The sequence below is a fragment of the Haliotis rubra genome, unplaced genomic scaffold (assembly GCF_003918875.1).
Source record: "Haliotis rubra isolate DU_JTF1 unplaced genomic scaffold, ASM391887v1 Scf561, whole genome shotgun sequence".
NCBI classification, from domain to species: domain Eukaryota; kingdom Metazoa; phylum Mollusca; class Gastropoda; order Lepetellida; family Haliotidae; genus Haliotis; species Haliotis rubra.
Window position 1 is genome coordinate 188,183 of NW_025767259.1, and position 18,950 is coordinate 207,132.

General features: G+C 39.4%; 1 protein-coding gene across 1 annotated transcript in view; it reads right to left on the minus strand.

Moving 5' to 3' along the window:
• Window positions 1-18,950, minus strand: part of LOC124254062 — a 239,774-nt gene that overhangs the window by 59,564 nt on the left and 161,260 nt on the right. The window contains exon 8 of the mRNA XM_046687914.1: window positions 16,455-16,713. Coding sequence (XP_046543870.1) covers window positions 16,455-16,713 — 259 coding nt within the window. The remainder of the gene's footprint in view (window positions 1-16,454; window positions 16,714-18,950) is intronic.

The following is an 18,950-nucleotide window of genomic DNA, read 5'->3' on the forward strand; positions in this document are numbered from 1 at the left end:
CACAAAGTGAAACTTCTTTGGGTGAAAAAGATTATCTATGCGATTTGAATTAAGACTTTTTTAAGTAATTATTTTGAATATAACTACTACAAGATTTCCATCTTTTTCACATACAGATGTTAAAAAACCCAAAACCTTTTACAATCATTTATGTAATTTAATTAGTTGAGGCTATATGAATAATTATAGTCTGTATTTCAAAACTACAGTTTGTACTTAGAATATTTACAGAATGTTGTTAAAGCGTCAAAATTTCCTCCTGTGAAGTCACCCCTCATGTGCATTTTTTCATCTGAGCTTTAATATCCAACTAGGTAGAGTCGTACATGTATCATATATGTGCTTTTATCTTGTGTCAAAGTCATCCTATTGATCTTGAAGCCAAAAAGCATTTTCCAAGCATTTCTGGCCTTACTTTAAGATTTTTTTTATCTCATACTATACATCTAATAAGCTTAAAGTTTACACACGAGATATTGTTGGAAAATCAATTTAGTGATGTATATATATAACAATGGGTGATATTCCAGGCAAACATCGTCTTAGAAAATGTGCTGCCATAGCACTCTCCAATCTTGGGACATGCAAGAATTTGATAAACCCGGTACCAAAGACACGTTATACTCCTTGAACTTAAAAACTTAAGTTACACTAGCAGATTTAATTGATGTCAAAATCGAAACCCTATAAAATAAATACCCGTTACAATCTCTATCTCAACGATGGCAAATGGATAATACTAAAACCTATTGACTGGTTCATATTACCCTTACCTACCCATATATTGCTATAGATGGCGTTGGATATATATTTGAAATAAAAAGTAATGGACTTATTTTCTGGTCTTCAACACCGAACCCCAGAAGATAATCATTGCATCATTACCAGAAATAGGCTATATGTTAATGAACCGGTCACACACCTGTAATAAAATATTAATATTTAAATTTATTACTAGCTATGGTATTGACAACCGTTTCAGATGGGACAAGGCTCTACACCTTTTATTGTCGTCATTCTTGATGATACAACCCCAGAAGACGTTAACATTTTTGATGAGTTAAAAATATGATGGGGTGAAAAAACACAGTTCAGCAATGGGGTATTTATATACAACCAGGAACATCCGTCTTTACAAGCCTTGTGGGGGTTATTATTATTGAAAAGCCTGTCAATTCATTCCAGGTTCTATACATATAATATGATGGGAACCTAATAAGCTTTAAGTATACCAATAAAATATTGTCGGATAACCAATTGAAGTCAACCCGGCAGTTGATTAAGTTCGAAAGCTTTGATGCATTTCGTTTGCGACAAATAAGTGACATCAAACAACAACTCGCGATCGAACAAGAGTCATCAAATGATGACATATCCCCCAGTCCCCACATATTTGAAAGAACAAATCATCTGACAGTTACTTATATTTTTAAACCAAGTCCAAATTGTTTCCATGGAAATCATGAAAAATATAAATGCCAAAAATCTGTAAATAGCAAAAGGCACCACTTTGGGATCTGCCTCAAATATCTGCGAAGTTTTGCTGAAAGATGTTAAGAAGTTTGTGAGTTGTGCTCTGGAAACGAAGTGCACTGCCCCTTTTGAGACTAACTCCAAATCGTTTCCATGGAAATCGGGAAAAATAAAAATGACAAAAATCTGTAAATAGCAAAAGGCACCACTTCAAGATGTGACCTGTCTCATATATCTGCCAAGTTCCGTTGAAAGATATTGAACGGTTTTTGAGTTGTGCTCTGGAAACGACGCCCACACCTCCCTTTTGAGGCTAAGTCTGAATTATTTCCATAGAAACCGGAAAAAAAAAAAATATGACAAAAATCTGAAAATACCAAAAGGCACCACTTCGGGATCTGCCTCACATATCTGCCAAGTTTTGCTGAAAGATATTAGGAAGTTTTTGAGTTGTGCTCCAGAAACGAAACCCACCCCTACCTTTTGAGACTAAAGTATGAATAGTTTCCATGGAAACCGAGAAAATAAATCACAAAAATCTGTAAATAGCTTCTGATTGATGTATCTACCTATTTTTGCAGAAAAATATTGAACAGTTTTTGAGTTATGCTCCGAAACGAAGCCCAACCCTCCCTTTGAGACTAAGTCCAAAACGTTTCCATGGAAACCAAGCAAAATAAAAATGACAAAAATCTGTAAATAGCAAAAGGCACCACCTTGGGTTCTGTTTGATATATCTACCAATTTTTGTTGAAAAATATTTAACGATTTTGTAGCTATGCTCCGGACACAAAAATGATTATGGACGGACGGACAGGCGGACGAGGGGCTCGTCTATATCCCCCTCCACATTACATGCTGTGGGGATAAAAACAAAGCGTGATTCACAGTACAAGCGATTCGGATGACATAAAATTAACTCATTAAGTACCACAGAGTGGTGAATGCTATAGAATGAGTTGACACTGATAATATGTTGAAAGAAATCAGGTGTAGCGCAGCATGGGGCTTGTAGGTGCTATTGATGTTGGTTTATCGTCAAATATCTCTCTCTCTTATATCATTGTGTGAGGTTTAAATTTACAAAACATCTATGACAATGACATACTGTAAAGAAGAATTTACTTTCATACTTTATAATCTTCGGACAGGTGACGGGCGTGGGCGAAATTTCTGAAGAGCACGTTTGGTCACTCAGCAGCTTGGATAGAGATTGGTTATTGCCTATATCCTTGACCAGTCGATATGCTGGGTTTCGGCTTTATGAACTCAAGCTATCATGTAACAGTTTGTGTATTGTAAACATACACACTGGTAACGATGTATGAAATATACACATAAGACAAATAGGAGTAGATAGTCACTTTGGCAAGTTTATTTGTCCTTATTTTAGTGTTTTTCGATAAGAAAAACAAAGCGATTGAAATCCAACCACTGAGCAGAGGTAGTATTTATTTTCATATACATTTTATGCACACAACTAGTACATAAAACATAATGGTTTGCTGTACATGTAAATATAATCTTCACCTTGATACGAATGACTATCCAAACTAGAGTACACGCATTACAGAATTCACGAGGTGACACTATACTGAATTATTATAGTGTATAAACTTGCAGTTGACACCCCCACCCCCAATATTTATGAAGGTGGGCGTGCCTATATCTTTACTGAATGCAAACGATGGTTCATAAGATTACAGATGTGCATGCATGTATAAACATCACAGAGAGGGGCGTGACTCCATAAAGCAAGATGTCCAATGATATAACAGCGCATCTGTTTATTTTACACTTGTCACGGGACAAACCTTTCAACAAGGACGTAACTACATATGCATTCTACCGGAGGCTGTTATTTCAAGGTCGAAAGAGGCGTTCAATTATCTCATTACTGTAATCTGCGTGAATGATTATACGCATGTGTATCGATACCGTAACTGATATACTATCCAGCTTTTATTGACGATGGATCAATAGAGACTGAGTTGATTGATACACGTGATAATTGCACCGGATTGGATAATTACACAGATCAAAAACAACGTTTTACAGAATGCTCATGTAAATTGCATAGAAAACTGACAATTCAAATCAACATGAAACTTTCAACAGCTTGAACAAAAATGCTTGAAATACCTTTGTATGGCTTACATGTAATAACTTATGATATTACTTCTGTCCATGTGTGACAATGTTTTGAATTACCAACTTACTGTCTTTTGTAACAAACGTAGTAAAACATTTCATTGTTGTAATAACACTGACATGTATATATGTATTCGATGCAAAGGCGTGACTTATCACTTTATATTCGCTTAGGTAACATTACGAACTTTAGATTATGGAAAACAACTAGTTACAATTCAGTAAACTTCAAATTAGTAAGTTCAATTATGTTTAATCTATTCGAGCTTGGATGTATAATTACTTGTGTTTATACATTATGTTTCAGTATATGAAACATGACAACGTAATGATGCCTAAAAAGTAAATTCAAACTATTCTATTGTGTTTGAATTCTTTGTATGTCCTTGAAATTTCATATATTGTTTCCTATTTATTAGGTAGTTGAAGGAACCTCTAAACCATTACATCTAATTCAATCAAGGTGCATACGAAGTATTTTAGTATCCATTCCCAAGGAAGAGGACCAGGCACTTACCTCTGTAAAAACATCATAATCCCCTTTCTCGCCGACATGCGTTCATTTGCTAAACGCTGTACAAGCCCATGATAATGATTAGCAATTGTTATCAAAACACTTTAAATACTTCTTCTGATTGATACTAAAGGTGGGATCTCTTGTAAAAAAAGCTAACATTTGCTCAGTACTGCTAAATTGGTTGAAATAATATGTACAGTGTGATTTTTAAAAGTACAACACACATGTGCGTCTCTCGCTGAATAAGAGGTGCTTTCTGTTGACGACTGTATGTGGCTCTCGCTGTGAGAAACTGCTAATTACTTGCCCCATAAACACGTCACTCGCTGTGAGGAGCTGATTAATTTGCCCCATATATGCGTCTCTTGGCCTTAATGAGTTAATGATGAATTGTTTCCTTGATATGAATTTGTATTGACAAATTTAGCCGGATATCATTTGGTGTTCCGCTGAATTTGGTCTGTTTTGTGGGGTCTGTGGGGGCGAAATGGTGTTGAAAAGACTTGGTGAGGGTGAGTGATCCCATTCTGTCATTGTGTATACTGTGCTCTCACAAGTGACAGTGACATCTTTTTATATATTTTTCTCTTAGGACAGTAACCGTTTTTTCAAACCAGTGCCGATACCTGGTTTTGGTTCGCACACAATCTCCAATTGCAAGTTGTAAGTGACAGTTTCTGTCCGTCATTTTGAACAGGGATAGCAGTAATTCAGTCGGCCAGGCAGCATCAAGCTGAACTCAACATTAATGTTGCTCCTCTTCATATATAGGACCACAGTGAATCACCAAAGTGTATGCATTCTTCATTTCTTATATCTATGGCACATTTAATGCTACAGGTATATCTTAAGTATTGTAATGCTATTACCAAGTATTGTTTTTCCTGTTTCATATGGATAAGACCATTACTTGAATGTATTTTTGTTATGGAATTTCCTAATATTTATGGAAATTATGTTGGTATTTCATTTCTGAAAGTTATGTTCACCATAATAATTTGGTCGATATTCATGGGAATTTGATGGTATTTACTTGAAATTTCTTCATGTGTTTTTTTATATTAACCTGTTCATGGGAGATGTTTCTTCCAAATGGTATGAGTCTGAATTGTAATAGTCTCCAGTTGACAGCAAAGCGTAGATATTTCTGAGAGTCTGGATGGACAGGTATGCAGAGATATGCATCCTGCAGATCTGTTGCGATCATTGAGTCCCCTGTGGAGACTGTCTGTCTGGGGTCATCTCAGGAATTCCCCATTGAAGATATTCAAGTCAATAATGATTCTGCTAGGTTCAACGACTCCAACTCCTGTAGAACACCCTGATTCATTATGTCTTAAGACAAGAGCAGCAGTATCTGAAAAGTTACTGTCAGAGCTTAACTGGAGTCCAGAGCTGATAGTGAGTGAGTGAGTGAGATGGGGTTTTTGCTGCTTTTAGCAATATTCCAGCAATATCACGGTGGAAGACACCAGAAATGGGCTTCACACATCGTACCCATGTGGGGAATCGAACCCGGGTCTTCAGCGTGACGAGCGAACACTTTAACCACTAGGCTACCCCACCGCCCCTCAGAGCTGATAGCTGGTGTATGTTGTGAAGAACCTCTACAACTAGAGTCACAGTTCATGTGGCTGGTAGTAACAGAAGAATGTGTGCAATCCGTGCATGTATTTCCATGGTTGGTGTGGCTGTACATTCCATGAAAACGTATCCAGTAGAACAGTCCGTGCAGCTGGTGTGGACTCTGGTCGAAATCAGGTTGCAAGTGTAAAAAGTCATGCACCAGGACCTGTGCTGACTGATCATCAGTGGAGATGGATGTCAAGGGCTGTTTCTAACACCTGGTGACCTACACTGTCCATGTTGGACATTGGTTGTTTCTTCGCCAACTTCTTACCCTGCCCTTTCTCAATTGCCATAGCATATCTTTCAAAAGCCACTTGTGATAAGGCTGAGTGACATGGCACACATGTGCACTTCAAACATTGATCATAGGGGGTAGTGATGAGACATCAATTTGCCCCATTTACTACAATTATTTGGGCTCAAAGGAGAAAATGACATAATACTTAGAGACTTTAGATCTACCCACTGTGTAATCAAATTAGAAAACCTAACCTGAGAAATTTTGAAAAATATAAGAGAGACCGCATAAGCACATGTGATCATGTGCACCATAGGAAAAACATTAAGGATTCATACACTTATCAGGGTGACAGCTCCTTCGGATAGTACTCCGGAAGACCATTGGCAAGTAAGACAATGGAACTCAAGCTATTTTAAAATGTGTTATTATTATTATATTGTGTGAATCAGAAACAAGTTTCAGGAAATAGGCTAATCGTGCTAATGAGACACACATTCATAAGAATTAATGTGAATATCAAATTAAATGTATCTTGTCATCTTCCAAAATGTAAAGAAATTGATAATCATCAACTGAATATTGATCACGTATTGATAAATATCTGAGAAGTAACTCTGAGCAATAATGAAAATTAAAATCTCAAAGAAATCAACGTATTTCACATCAATGGTGAATGGTGACATATACTTCCTTTCAAAACTTTAGACTCATTAGTGTAAATATAGGCACTTACTTCAGGCAACTGTTCTAAACTAAATTTTGCATAATATTCCATACTGTTTAAAGGGGCACTGATCCAGAGCGATTAATGTTTCTTGCCAACAAGTTAATTACGAAACCTAGCTTCAAGCTGGTCGGTACCTGCTCCCTTGACCGTGACGGACACAGGGCCTGGGCTACTGTCCACCTTGGCAAAATTTCTTCAACTCAAACTGCGTGACATTAGGAAGAGTGGATGCCCATCAGATGCCATTATTTGAAAATATCCCCAGTAGTTCTTGTCTGATTGCAATAAAGCATCCTGGCAGTGTAGGCTTTTCGGATTTTCTAATGCCTGGATGGTATAGTGACTGATCCAATTTGATCTTATTTCTGAGTTATTTCTCGTGTCTGGAGTAAATACTCAACATTATGAATTAAGGTCTGATGTGACAAATGTATTACATGTTATGCAATAAGCGCATGAAAGTGCAGCAAGAGCAATTATCAAATGAATTATTTGCACTTTGTGTTTATTCATTTGTGGTAGCATTCAATAGAATCATATTTTTCGCCGTGAATTGTAATGAGACAGACAACATACACTAGGTTGCACTCAGGGCATGTGTGAAATATGATTCACGTTGGCAATCTACAGAATATCTAGATATTACAGCCATGTTACAATTCACTAGAAGTATAAGCAGGTCTTATGCTTTTTATTAAGTTTCAAAATGCTTACAAATATGATAATAAACTAATTAGGATTATAAGACAAAAAGATCTACATTGACTTCGTTGTTTTTCAGTCCGAACATTTTTTACCACTGACAGATGGTTGAACTTCAAAATATGTGATAAACTAATTATAATTATAAGACAAAAAGACGTACATTGACTTCGTTGTTTTTCAGTCCGAACATTTTTTACCACTGACAGATGGTTGAACTTCAAAATGTTTTCATTTGTTATCAAAATAATGGAGATGGAAATATTATCGAGAAAAAATGATTTCATCTTTCATCAGTCTATATTTATACTATCAAGTGCTCATGCGGGTGGTGCAGCAGAAGTAACGAACCAGTCAAGAATTCTGGGATGGACATCCGGGTACTCACAGGAGAAAAACAATAACAAAAGCAACAACCAGTCCACAGAAATTGCTCTGGATCAGTGCCCCTTTAAAGGTACTGCTTACACATGAACTGATGTATTGTAAAACAAATTCACAACGCTGAAAATATTATTGTCATCAGTTCAATGAATGATAAAAATCAGTAACAATTGGTGACTTTCTTAACAAAAACTATTCAACAAAATGCAGATGTTCACATGCATGATATTTGCACATGCTTTTCAACACTTTGAAGCATGATCCTCATGCAATTCTCCCAAGTTAGTGGAAAAATCAGTCTTTGATGTAACCATATATATATATATATATATATATATATATATATATATATATATAACATATAGTGAGTGTTTTAAGTGAGTCTTAACTTTTTGAAGGGAAGTATATTTATGCTTCTATTATGAACAAAACTGCATCCTGAACATTATTTAGAAGCAGCCTATTAATAAAGACCTAATATTTTTCCTTATCCTGACTCATACATTATTGCTTTATCTCCCTTTCTACTGAGGTACAGTGGAAACCTCTGTCCTATTGTTCCCTAATGAACAGGCTAAACATAGCTCACCCCAAATGGACCTCTCACAATTCCCGCACCAGCGTCCCACATGAGCATAGGCTGCCTGTCACTCTCTCAATATAATGCCCAAACTGTATAGACTGAAGCCAAATAGTGGAAGCAGGGCCGGTTGTGGGAGGCCCTTAGACTCTGAGTCAGGATAAGAATACATATTAACTAAGGACTCTGAGTCAGGATAAGTATAACATATAAACTAAGGACTCTGAGTCAGGATAAGTATAACATATCAACTTTATCATACAAATTACATATATTTCCTTATCCTGACTCGTACGTTATTGTTTGAATCAGACAGCCATCGATTTGGATTTTGATACTGTTCGATCCACCCCGTCAACTCTTCACTGCAGCTATAAAAAGGGGGACCACCTTCTTTAGTTAAAAACAAGTAAATCATAAGATTGGTGGATTTTCAGACTCGCAAGGAATTAGATTCCCGCTTGTCTTGGAGCGATCCATATGTTAAGAATTGAGTGGAAACTTAACTGAATTGTATCATTCATGCGCTGCTTTATCTTGTAAAGCAGGGTAACATGGGACTCTCTGTCGGTGGTTATGGGACAGTAACCTGACGTCTACGAGTGTACATGATTATCGCCTGGAAGGGACTGTCAACAACTAGAGGTCCGAACTGATGGATACCAGAAACATCTTCTGTGGCAATGTCCCTGAGATAGTGGTTGTTCCATAATGGACGAGATGAAGCAGTTGCCATGTAGAGCTAATCTGGATGCAATGGCTCTTACTTCATGGGAATTGGAGGCTCTAGGTGGGTCTAGTCCTGCTGCCTTGTAGGCCCTCAGGATTACTGCTCTTAGCCAGAAAGAGACAGTCATTCTGGAGACTTCGTCGGACGTAGCAGGTAATAATGGGGTGAAGAGTCTCTTAAATCTTCTTCTCATCACAGCAGTTCTCTGCAGATAGATCATCAAAGCTCTAACTGGGTATAAGTACAAGACCTGAGTATCGTCTGATCCGAGGATGGATCAGAAAATGCAGCTGGGATGTGGAACTATCTATCTGGTTGTGTAGGTAACTGGTTCTTCGCGATCATAGCCCGAGATGAACTGCTGGATGGTCACCCATATCGAACCTTGTTCCGACTATAGAATATAGCATGGATTTCTGACATCCTGGCAGCTATAGCAAGTGCAAGGAGGAACAGCGTCTTCTGAGTTGGTTCATATTCGTCGCTGGTTAAGTGTTAAAGGACTTTATCCAGCCTCATGTAAGAATGTCGGGTTTTGATTGGTTCACGTGACTGATAAAATACCATGTGCACCCGTCACGATCCACGAGCAGGGAGTACAAAAGTCATATTATCCCGCCACGCCTCGGTGACCACGCGAAGTGAGAAAAATGTGCATCGCCAAGCCTTTAGTAACGTGCGCTGCATTGAGGTCAATCGATCAGCTGTTGTCAACAAGTCGATCCGATGTGTATTGTTTTCTTTTGATTTAGTAAAAACATTTTGCTAGATAAATGCGTTATCACATCGTGTCTCAGGAAATATGGGGTTTTATCAGTCCCTCGTAAGGTTGTATTCCCCGAGCCGGACTGATAAAACCCCGTATTTCCCAAGACACGATGTGATAACTTATAATATTCAAGTCTCCCATGATGGCACCATAAACTTCCTCTGCTGGTCTTCTAGCTTGAAAGATCTCAGCAGTGCGACAAGTTCTGGGACTTTGGTGAATTTCACTGCCGAGTTCATGGTGAGGACTGAGCTAATGGCCGCTAGGTACGTAGACTGGGTAGAACCTTTCAAATATTTGGTAGCTCTCATATGACACAAGTATTCTGCCACTTAAAGATGTTAGCCCTGGTTGGTGAGAACCCTTTCTGAGCTGCAAACTGGCCAAAGCTCTTCCACTTGTCATCATAGAGATTTCTGGTAGAGCGTCTGAGAGCTAGGGTGACGGCATTGGCTGCTCTAGTTGAGTACCCTCTTTTGGTGCTACCAAAATCAGTTACAGGATCTTCGTCTTGGCAATCTTCCTTATGACTTGCAGGAATGCGTAGGCATGGCAACCTTCCCAAGATATGGCTAGAGCATCTAGGGACCAGGCTAGTGGATCTGGAACTGGTGAGACGAAGGTCTTTATCTGCTTGTTGAACCTTGTCGCAAAGAGGTCTACAAGTGGGCAGCCCCAATCTCGCACCAGTAGTTGAAATGCCTCTGGATTCAACATCCATTCTGTTGAGATGGCTCGCTGTATCTCGACAATGCATCTGCTATGATGTTGACAGCACCTAGGATGTGTCTAGCCTTTACTCCCAAATTGAGAGCTTGAGGAGGCAGAAGGTCAGTTCTAGCAGGGGAGCCAATCTTGTCATGCCTTGCGGGTTGATGTAAAATGCTAGTGGTGTGTTGTCCATTCATATCATCAGGAAGTGGTTCCTCAGAGGAGATAGGACCAGTGATTGATGGCTCTGATGACTGCCTCGAATTCCAGCTGATTGTTGTGAAGATCGTTCTTCCCTGGGCCAGGTCCCTGCAGTTACTTCTTCGCCAAGGTGAGCTCCCCAGCCTTGGAGTGTAGCGTACTCATAGCAATGTATGAAATAAGGTCCATTCGATCTGACAACCGACCATTACAGGTATCTCTTCAGGTTTAGAGGTAATGCTATCGTGACATCCTGACGATCTAGGTATGGTCTCAGGAACCTCTGAAGTCTGCCTCTCCGAGTAAGAGCCTGCGCTGTCGTGAGTAGACCGATGATGCCTTGTACTGACTGGTAAAGATGAGTTCAGCGCTTTAGGGAGGCAAGCCTGGATTTTCAGCCATCAATTCTCTGGTACTTTGATGTACTTTGCTCAGAGTTAGGAACCTGATGTCCAGGAACTTCAGATCTTGCAATGGTTCTAACTCCGATTTCAGGGTGTTGACTCACCAGCCCAGTTGAGGTAACAGACAAATGGTGAAGTTCTGCTGACATTTGAGTGGATCTACTGATTGGTTAGCCTGAATGCCGTCTTCCAGATATAAGGCGCTGCGAATCCATCTCAAGTGTAAAAAGCCTAGGATGGGCTTGGTCACACGAATGTAAAACCACGGGACCAAGGGGAAGGACTTTCCATTGGTAATGCTGACCCAGGTACAGGAAACGCAGGAACTTTCTCTTGGTTGGATGAATAGGGATGTGAAGATATTCATTTGGCAGATCTATGCTCACCAAGTAGTTGTCGGGCTTTATGAGATGTCTTAAGTCTGGTAGATGCAGCATTTTGAACTTCTCGGGCTTCAACAGGTAGTCTAAGTTGAACTTCTGCATGCTGCAGATGAGGTGGAGTTTTCCTGTGGAGTTTTTCTTTGGTACAGGGAAAATCGGTTAGTAGAAACTCAGGGATAATGTGTCTTGCTGAATAACCTCTACTGCCCCTTTGGTGAGAAGAAAGTTGATGGCCTCTGTCAATTTCAGTCTAAAGGGCTCCGGATAAAGTATAGTTGACAGGTGAGTAGTCAGAGGAGACGTGGCCTTCAGCTGGATCCTGCAGCCTTTGCTAAGGACTTGAGTCACAAACGGGTCCAATAAGTCATGAGAGTAGTCAGAGGAGATGTGGCCTTCAGCTGGATCCTGCAGCCTTTGCTAAGGACTTGAGTCACAAACAGGTCCAATAAGTCATGAGACGTCCACCCATGGTAGGTTCTACGGAACGGCTAGGGTGGAAGCAACTAGTCATGTAGAGGGGCCTATTGTGTTGTTGGCTGGTTTGCGAAAAGAAGATGATCTGGACCTCTTGTTCAACCTGAACTTTTTGTCTTTGGCCTTCTGGATCCCCGAAAAGTGACGTCTAAACTGGGTCTTCTGCATAGATTGTTTGAACATCCAATTTATCGTCCAGATGGATTTGATGAGCATCTGGTCTTTGGAGTTATGAGTTTGCCATTTACTGATAGATCCATCGAAGATGGTGGACACCCAGAGGGCTTGCACATAAGTGGCTTGATATAGTGATCGGACCATTGGCAGGTGGAGAGTAGACCCTGATGATGAAGAAGAGTAAGGCCAGTCGATGTAGATGGCATGTATGATGTAGTCCTGGTTCCTCTTCTGCGCCTCCATTGCTGACAGGATCATCCTCTCACATTCTGTGTGCGGTTTCGCCAAAGTGTTCAGCATAGCCTCATTGATAGCACGGGACATTGCAAGACCATAGAAGGTCTTCCTGGTAGAGGTATCAAGCTGTGCCAACTTCTTATCTTTTACCCTGTAAGATCTTGCTTTGGAGTCCCTCATCAGTGAGAAGTCTTCAACTACAGTAGAACATGGATATAACGAACTCCAAGGGACCAAGAAATTTAGTTTGCTATATCAGTTGTTCGTTATTCACATTTGACCGCCATCTTGGATTGTAGAGATGTACTCTTATCCAGGTTTTTTATCCACTCTGTGAATAATTCACCAGTCATCCAGGCCTGGGCATTTGATCTGTACGTTACTGGCAAACTGCGTACATTTTTTAACTTTTTCACTCCCAGTCAAAATCTAAATGACCTAACTTAGATGCCAATTCATTTGCCTTAGTCTGCAACTTGGGACCATTTAAGGGAATATTCTCACTTCTAGCCCCTTGAAACCATTTGTAGAGAGCACCTTCTACATCTTGGTGATTGGCAGCTCTTAACTTTTTGCGGGCAGGGCCAAAATCAGCAGACTGCAAGAATAGATTTGCGATTCTTATTAATGGAACTGAGAGTTGATTTTGGAATGCCAAAGTCGAAAGCGATGTTTGTCTTAGATTTTACACCTGAATCTACAGCCTGAATTATCTGAAGCTTGGTGTCAAAGGCGATAGCTTTACGTTTGCCTGCCATAGTGACGAGAGTGAACTGAAGACTTGTATACCAGTCAAGCTTTTAAACACGTTATGTTTGTTTGGTTAATTAATTAATGACCATCAAGCAATGTTGATTCGCCGCCAACAAGGTTGATGTATACCGCTAAGTGGCTGAGCTGACACTGAGCTGACACTAAGTGAGTTCGCTAATCACGTCGTTAATTGGGTCTTGGGGGTAGTAAATCAGTTCGCTATAGCCGTTATTCGCTACTCATGACTTTGTTATTCGCGTATAATTTTAATGATATTATAAAGGACTATTGACGGGACTTTTAAATTTGTTCGCTATATCCGTTTGTACGCTATATCCATGTTCATTATATCCATGTTCTACTGTATTTCAGGAGCCTTGTTAAACCATGTTATGCAGAGGGAACTTCTTCACATTAAACTATGTCCTTGCAGCTTGGTGGCCTTCATGAAGGCTGACTTCAGGTTGCCTGCTACCTGGGATACTGGCTTCATAGGCGGGATGGTGAGTGTGTCAATGTTGTCCTCCTGGATGCAACAGGTGTCCGCAGGTGGAGAATCCCCTTGTGGGTGAAGAGATTGGGAGTCCATTCGCAATCCATAAACAAATCTTGATCACCATAAATAGATGCGTTGAGGTCCTCCTTAGAAGCGTCGTCCGCGGCTGAGATGCTGAAATTCTCTGGATGAGAATCCTTGTCAGCAGAAGGTGTAGGAGTAGACTGACTGAGTCGCCTGTCAATCTCCATAGTTGCATTTGCAACTAAATGCTGCTGCTGCATGAATAAGAGGACTTGCTGGGTGATGGAAGCCACCAGGTCTGGCTACTGTACAATGGGCTGGGCCTGTGCAAAGTCTTGTCTCTGGCGTCTGCATCATAGGCTGCTGAGTGGAGGGTTGAGCCTGCGCATAGGGTAGATTCTGAACAGGAGCCTGTGTCTGTGTGAACATCTGCGGCTGCACTCGGGGCTGTTGAAGACGAGAGTCTGGGTTGACAGCCTGCAAGACGGACGTCTTCTGACAGTGACTGTCCGATGACTTCTTCGGGTTCAAACAACGAAAGAGCCTGGGTGAAGGAGTGATCTTCAGCATCATAGTCGGTTGAGAGCTGCGGGGCTTGTGCACAGGCTTCCAGGTCATCAAGGTCTTCACGCACAGCTGAAGTCATCGTAGAGGAGGGCTTTGTCATTGACTCCTTATGAGATGATTTCTTCAATTTCGCCAGCATAAGGAGATCGGACCCTGCCCCGAAGGGGCCTTCCTTTTAGAATGGGACAACTGTGTAAGGAGCTCGGGGGACAGGTACTATATCCTGAGAATACCATGTGGGAAACACCATAGAGGACTGGAATGAAAGTGAATTAACATTCATTGGTATAACTTCATCCCCTGGGGAAAGTAGTGGAACAAACTCACATTCAGGGGCTTGATTTTGAGACTTCTCAGCTAGTGTTGGGAATTGGTTAAAATCTCACAATTGATGATTGGTTCATTACAACCGATCAATCATCGAAAAAAATTGGTTAGCGTCATTCATGAAATTTTCCTGGTTAATTTTGTTAATGCACAAAAAATAAAGAAAAAACATGCAGTTCCTTGGGGTGTTTTTTGCACATTGCACATCTTTAAAGATGACTAGTATGTTAGGAACATAAATTTCTTGTCGTCTTTAAAATAAATTCAGTTGTGACTTGGAACGAGCATGTAGTGCTCATGAAATGTAACAGACAAAACCAACCATGTGAAAATGTTGTTAATGCAAAAAGTGTTTAGTCACTGCAACCAATCTTCAATGTTTTCAATTAATTGGACCACCACTATTCTCAACCACCGATCTCGTACTTTGAAGCCTTTTCTTGTCCATCTTTTTCTCCACCAAATATAACAAATAACAATCAAATTCAATATCTGATAAATGAGCACAATAATTACACCTGGAGCTAAGGCTACAGGCAAAAGAACAACAGGAAAAGCACTCAATGTTAGGATCGTAATCAGATATTCTGTATCTGCAAACACGGTCTCATAAGTAAACACTGCTCTGAAAACAATGATAACAAGCAAAAATTGAGTCCAGAGACACGGATGCCCCCGTTGCTGTAGGAAGAGTTCACACATTGAACTTGAAACTTGAAAACACTAAAAACAATGTGTTGAGGGGTTAGATAACACAACCTATTATCATATAACGATCAATAATTGAACAAAATTCATGAACAAGTTCAATAAACATCTATGCAACTGTGAGATGCACACACAGATGAAACAGACGTATAAGCTTAAAATTCTGTTGAGCAGTTTTTGTGGAGAAGTGGATAGACTTAATCCCCTATTTCACTATCATCAGAGAGAAATTCAACAAAATTTATCTAAGTTCAAATGTCTCTAAACATACAAAAAAATATAAAATACAAAAACAAAATATGACATGCACACCTTTAGAGTCCCAAGAAAGCCCATGTATAAGTTAATTGCATTCTACAGAGCGGTTTTTGTGGAGAAGTGGATTGAGTGCATTCAGTGTTTCAAACGGACGGATGGACACGGAGGGTAACCCTATATGCCCCCAGCCATATATGGCGGGGGCTTAAAAATCCAATGAATTAGCCACCAATCTATAAATATAACCCATGAATAAGATGTCAAAAGGATATAAGATGCATATACAAGCAGTAATTTAGATATATAGGCTGAAATATAAGAGCGGTAGCTTGTATAAGGACTAGAGGAATCCACCCAACCATCCGGAGAGAGATTCACAAGCAGCCTATGATCACGTGGGACGCTGGCACGGGAAGAGGGAGAGGCCCATTTGGGGGGTATCTATTTTTAGCCTGTTCATTAGGGAACAATAGGACAGAGGTTTCCACTGTACCTCAGTAGAAAGGGAGATAAAGCAATAGCGTATGAGTCAGGATAAGGAAAAACATTAGGTCTTTATTAATAGGCTGCTTCTACATAATGTTCAGGATGCAGTTTTGTTCATAATACAAGCATAAATATGTCACCATTCACCATTGATGTGAAATATGTTGATTTCTTTGAGATTTTAGTTTTCATTATTGCTCAAAGTTACTTCTCAGATATTTATCAATAAGTGATCAATATTCAGTTGATGATTATCAACTTCTTTGATCTCACACATAATTCATTGAATTTGGTTGACATTTAATGAATGGTAACAACATTTGTATCAGTAAAAATCGATATTACCTATGCGATAGACTCCTGTCAGATCATGGCGTGCCACCACTGCTTGTCCAACCCACTCATTTTCACACTTGTGTATCTCCCTTATGTCATGTCTGTATTTCACCTGTGGGATCTTGAACACTTCATCACGTTGCAACACAGCTATTTTGTTGTCATAGAAGCGAGCACGTACATTCAGTTGAGGGAGAAGCTCAATGATGAAGGCAGGAGCATAGCTGAAACTGTAGCTTGGATGTAGGCCAATCACAGTGTCACCAACCTGAAATAGGTGAAGAGAATATGTCTGATGAAAAAAGATGTGCCATGGCTCTGTGGTTCACTTATGTCGTCAGCCTGAAACCATAAATACTGTTTGGAGGTGCGGTTGATTTGGAGGTGGAGGTGAGGTGAAATTGGGTTTATCGTCGTGCTTGAGAATATTTCGCTCATATGACGACGTATGTGTATGTGTATGTGCGGCTGATTGTACTAGCCCAGACTGAAGCTAGTTTTATAGTGATAGCCCACTGAGATACCAAGCCGCAGTGAAGCATGAATAGCCCACTCAGACACATTATACTGACTCCGAGCCGACCAGTTCTTGTTGCACCCATTAATGCCGAGCGCCAGACAGGGACCAACAAGTACCATATTTTTATCGTCTTTTGGTATGACGTGGTCGGGGATCGAACCCGCGACCTTCCGCTCTCCGGGCGGACGCTCTAACCACTATACCACGGAGGCGGTTAAATACTGTTTTGAGCTCACAGGGATGCATCTATCATTTCAGAAAATTGTGTTAATTTCACCCACTTATTTCAGAAAGTAGGCCAACACCTATCTTGACATGAGTGATTGAGTTTAACTTTACGCGCCGCACTCAGCAATATTCCAGCTATATGGCGGCAGTCTGTAAATAATTGAGTCTGGACCAGACAATTTAGTGATCAACAACATGAGCATCGATCTGTGCAATTGGGAACCGATGACATGTGTCAACCCAGTCAGCGAGCATGACCACCTGATCCAGTTAGTCGCCTCTTACAACAAGCATGGGTTACTGAAGGCCAATATTCTAACACGGGTCCTATCTGGACATGAGCTGATATGTTAGCATGTAAGTGTAGATAGTATTTTAAGAATTATTATCTCTGTTGATAATACCTCAAAATTCTTGCCAATATGTTCCTCCAACACTTGATTAACCAAATTTTGTATAGGCCTGGTGTGGCCAGAGTAGCCTACATCAGGATAGGAAGACAATCATACTACTCACAAATCTAGATGTTTACTAATAAGACAAATGGACCTGCATTTGGTTGTTGCCGAGAACGTCTCTTCCTACTGTACTTAACTCATTAAGCCCAAGAGGCACTTCACTACTCAACATCTGGAACCCCTCGCTGATTGCCTGATTGATTGATTACAAACAAGCTCTGATTGTTTAATTGTGTCATAAAGATATATGTTGACAGAAAGCAGGTGTGAATGCATATCATATATTGCAACGTTTCATGTAATTTTATTACAAGTTTCTCTTGTAGTATAGACCTTTGGCGGCTTGTACATTTATATTTTATCAACATGTATGTATTCTTCATATGTAAGAGATGAGACATACATAAACAAATTCTCTTTCTCATATCATTGTATGAGGTTTAATTTTACAAAAAATCTATGACAATGACAGACTGTAAAGAAGAATTTACGTACATGCTTTATAATCTTCTATGAAATTAGTGTTTTTGCTGATACATTTCTTTTGTGTGCTGAATATTTTAAGGAAAGTACATTCATAGCTTGGTACTTTGTTTCATCTAGATTTAATGGCAGAAAACATATGTTATCATATGAACATGCATATAAATTTTTATTATACATATTCCTTGAATAGACATAAAACAAAGAGTCATGTGATAGGGCTGTCATCAAATTTCAAGAATAGAACATTCGATATCTCAACCGTTCAACTCAAGATATCATTAACAGTTTGTGTATTGTAAACATACATAATCGTAACGATGTATGAAATATATACATATGACAAATAGGAGTAGATAGACACTTTGCCGAGTTTATTTGTCCTCAGAGATCAAAAACACATTTGAGTGCTTTTCAATAAGTAAAACAAAGCGATTGAAATCCAACCATTGAGTAGAGATAGTATTTATTTTCACATACATTTTACACACACAACTAGTACATAAAACATAATGGTTTGCTGTACATGTAAATATAATCTTCACCTTGATACGAATGAATGTCCAAATTAAAGTACACGTACAAAAGAATTCAAAAAGTGACACGATACTGAATTATTATATTGTATATGGGTCATTTTCAAAATTGGTAGGATTTTCAATTCTTTATTACAGTAAAATCAAACTCCTCAAAATTGATTTAATTTTTATTCAAATAAAACCTCAAAACACTTAATTATTCAAAAATACAAACATGCAGGCTGAAATGTACTAATTGACCTTTTAATTGATACATAAGTAATTACAAGGGTGGGGG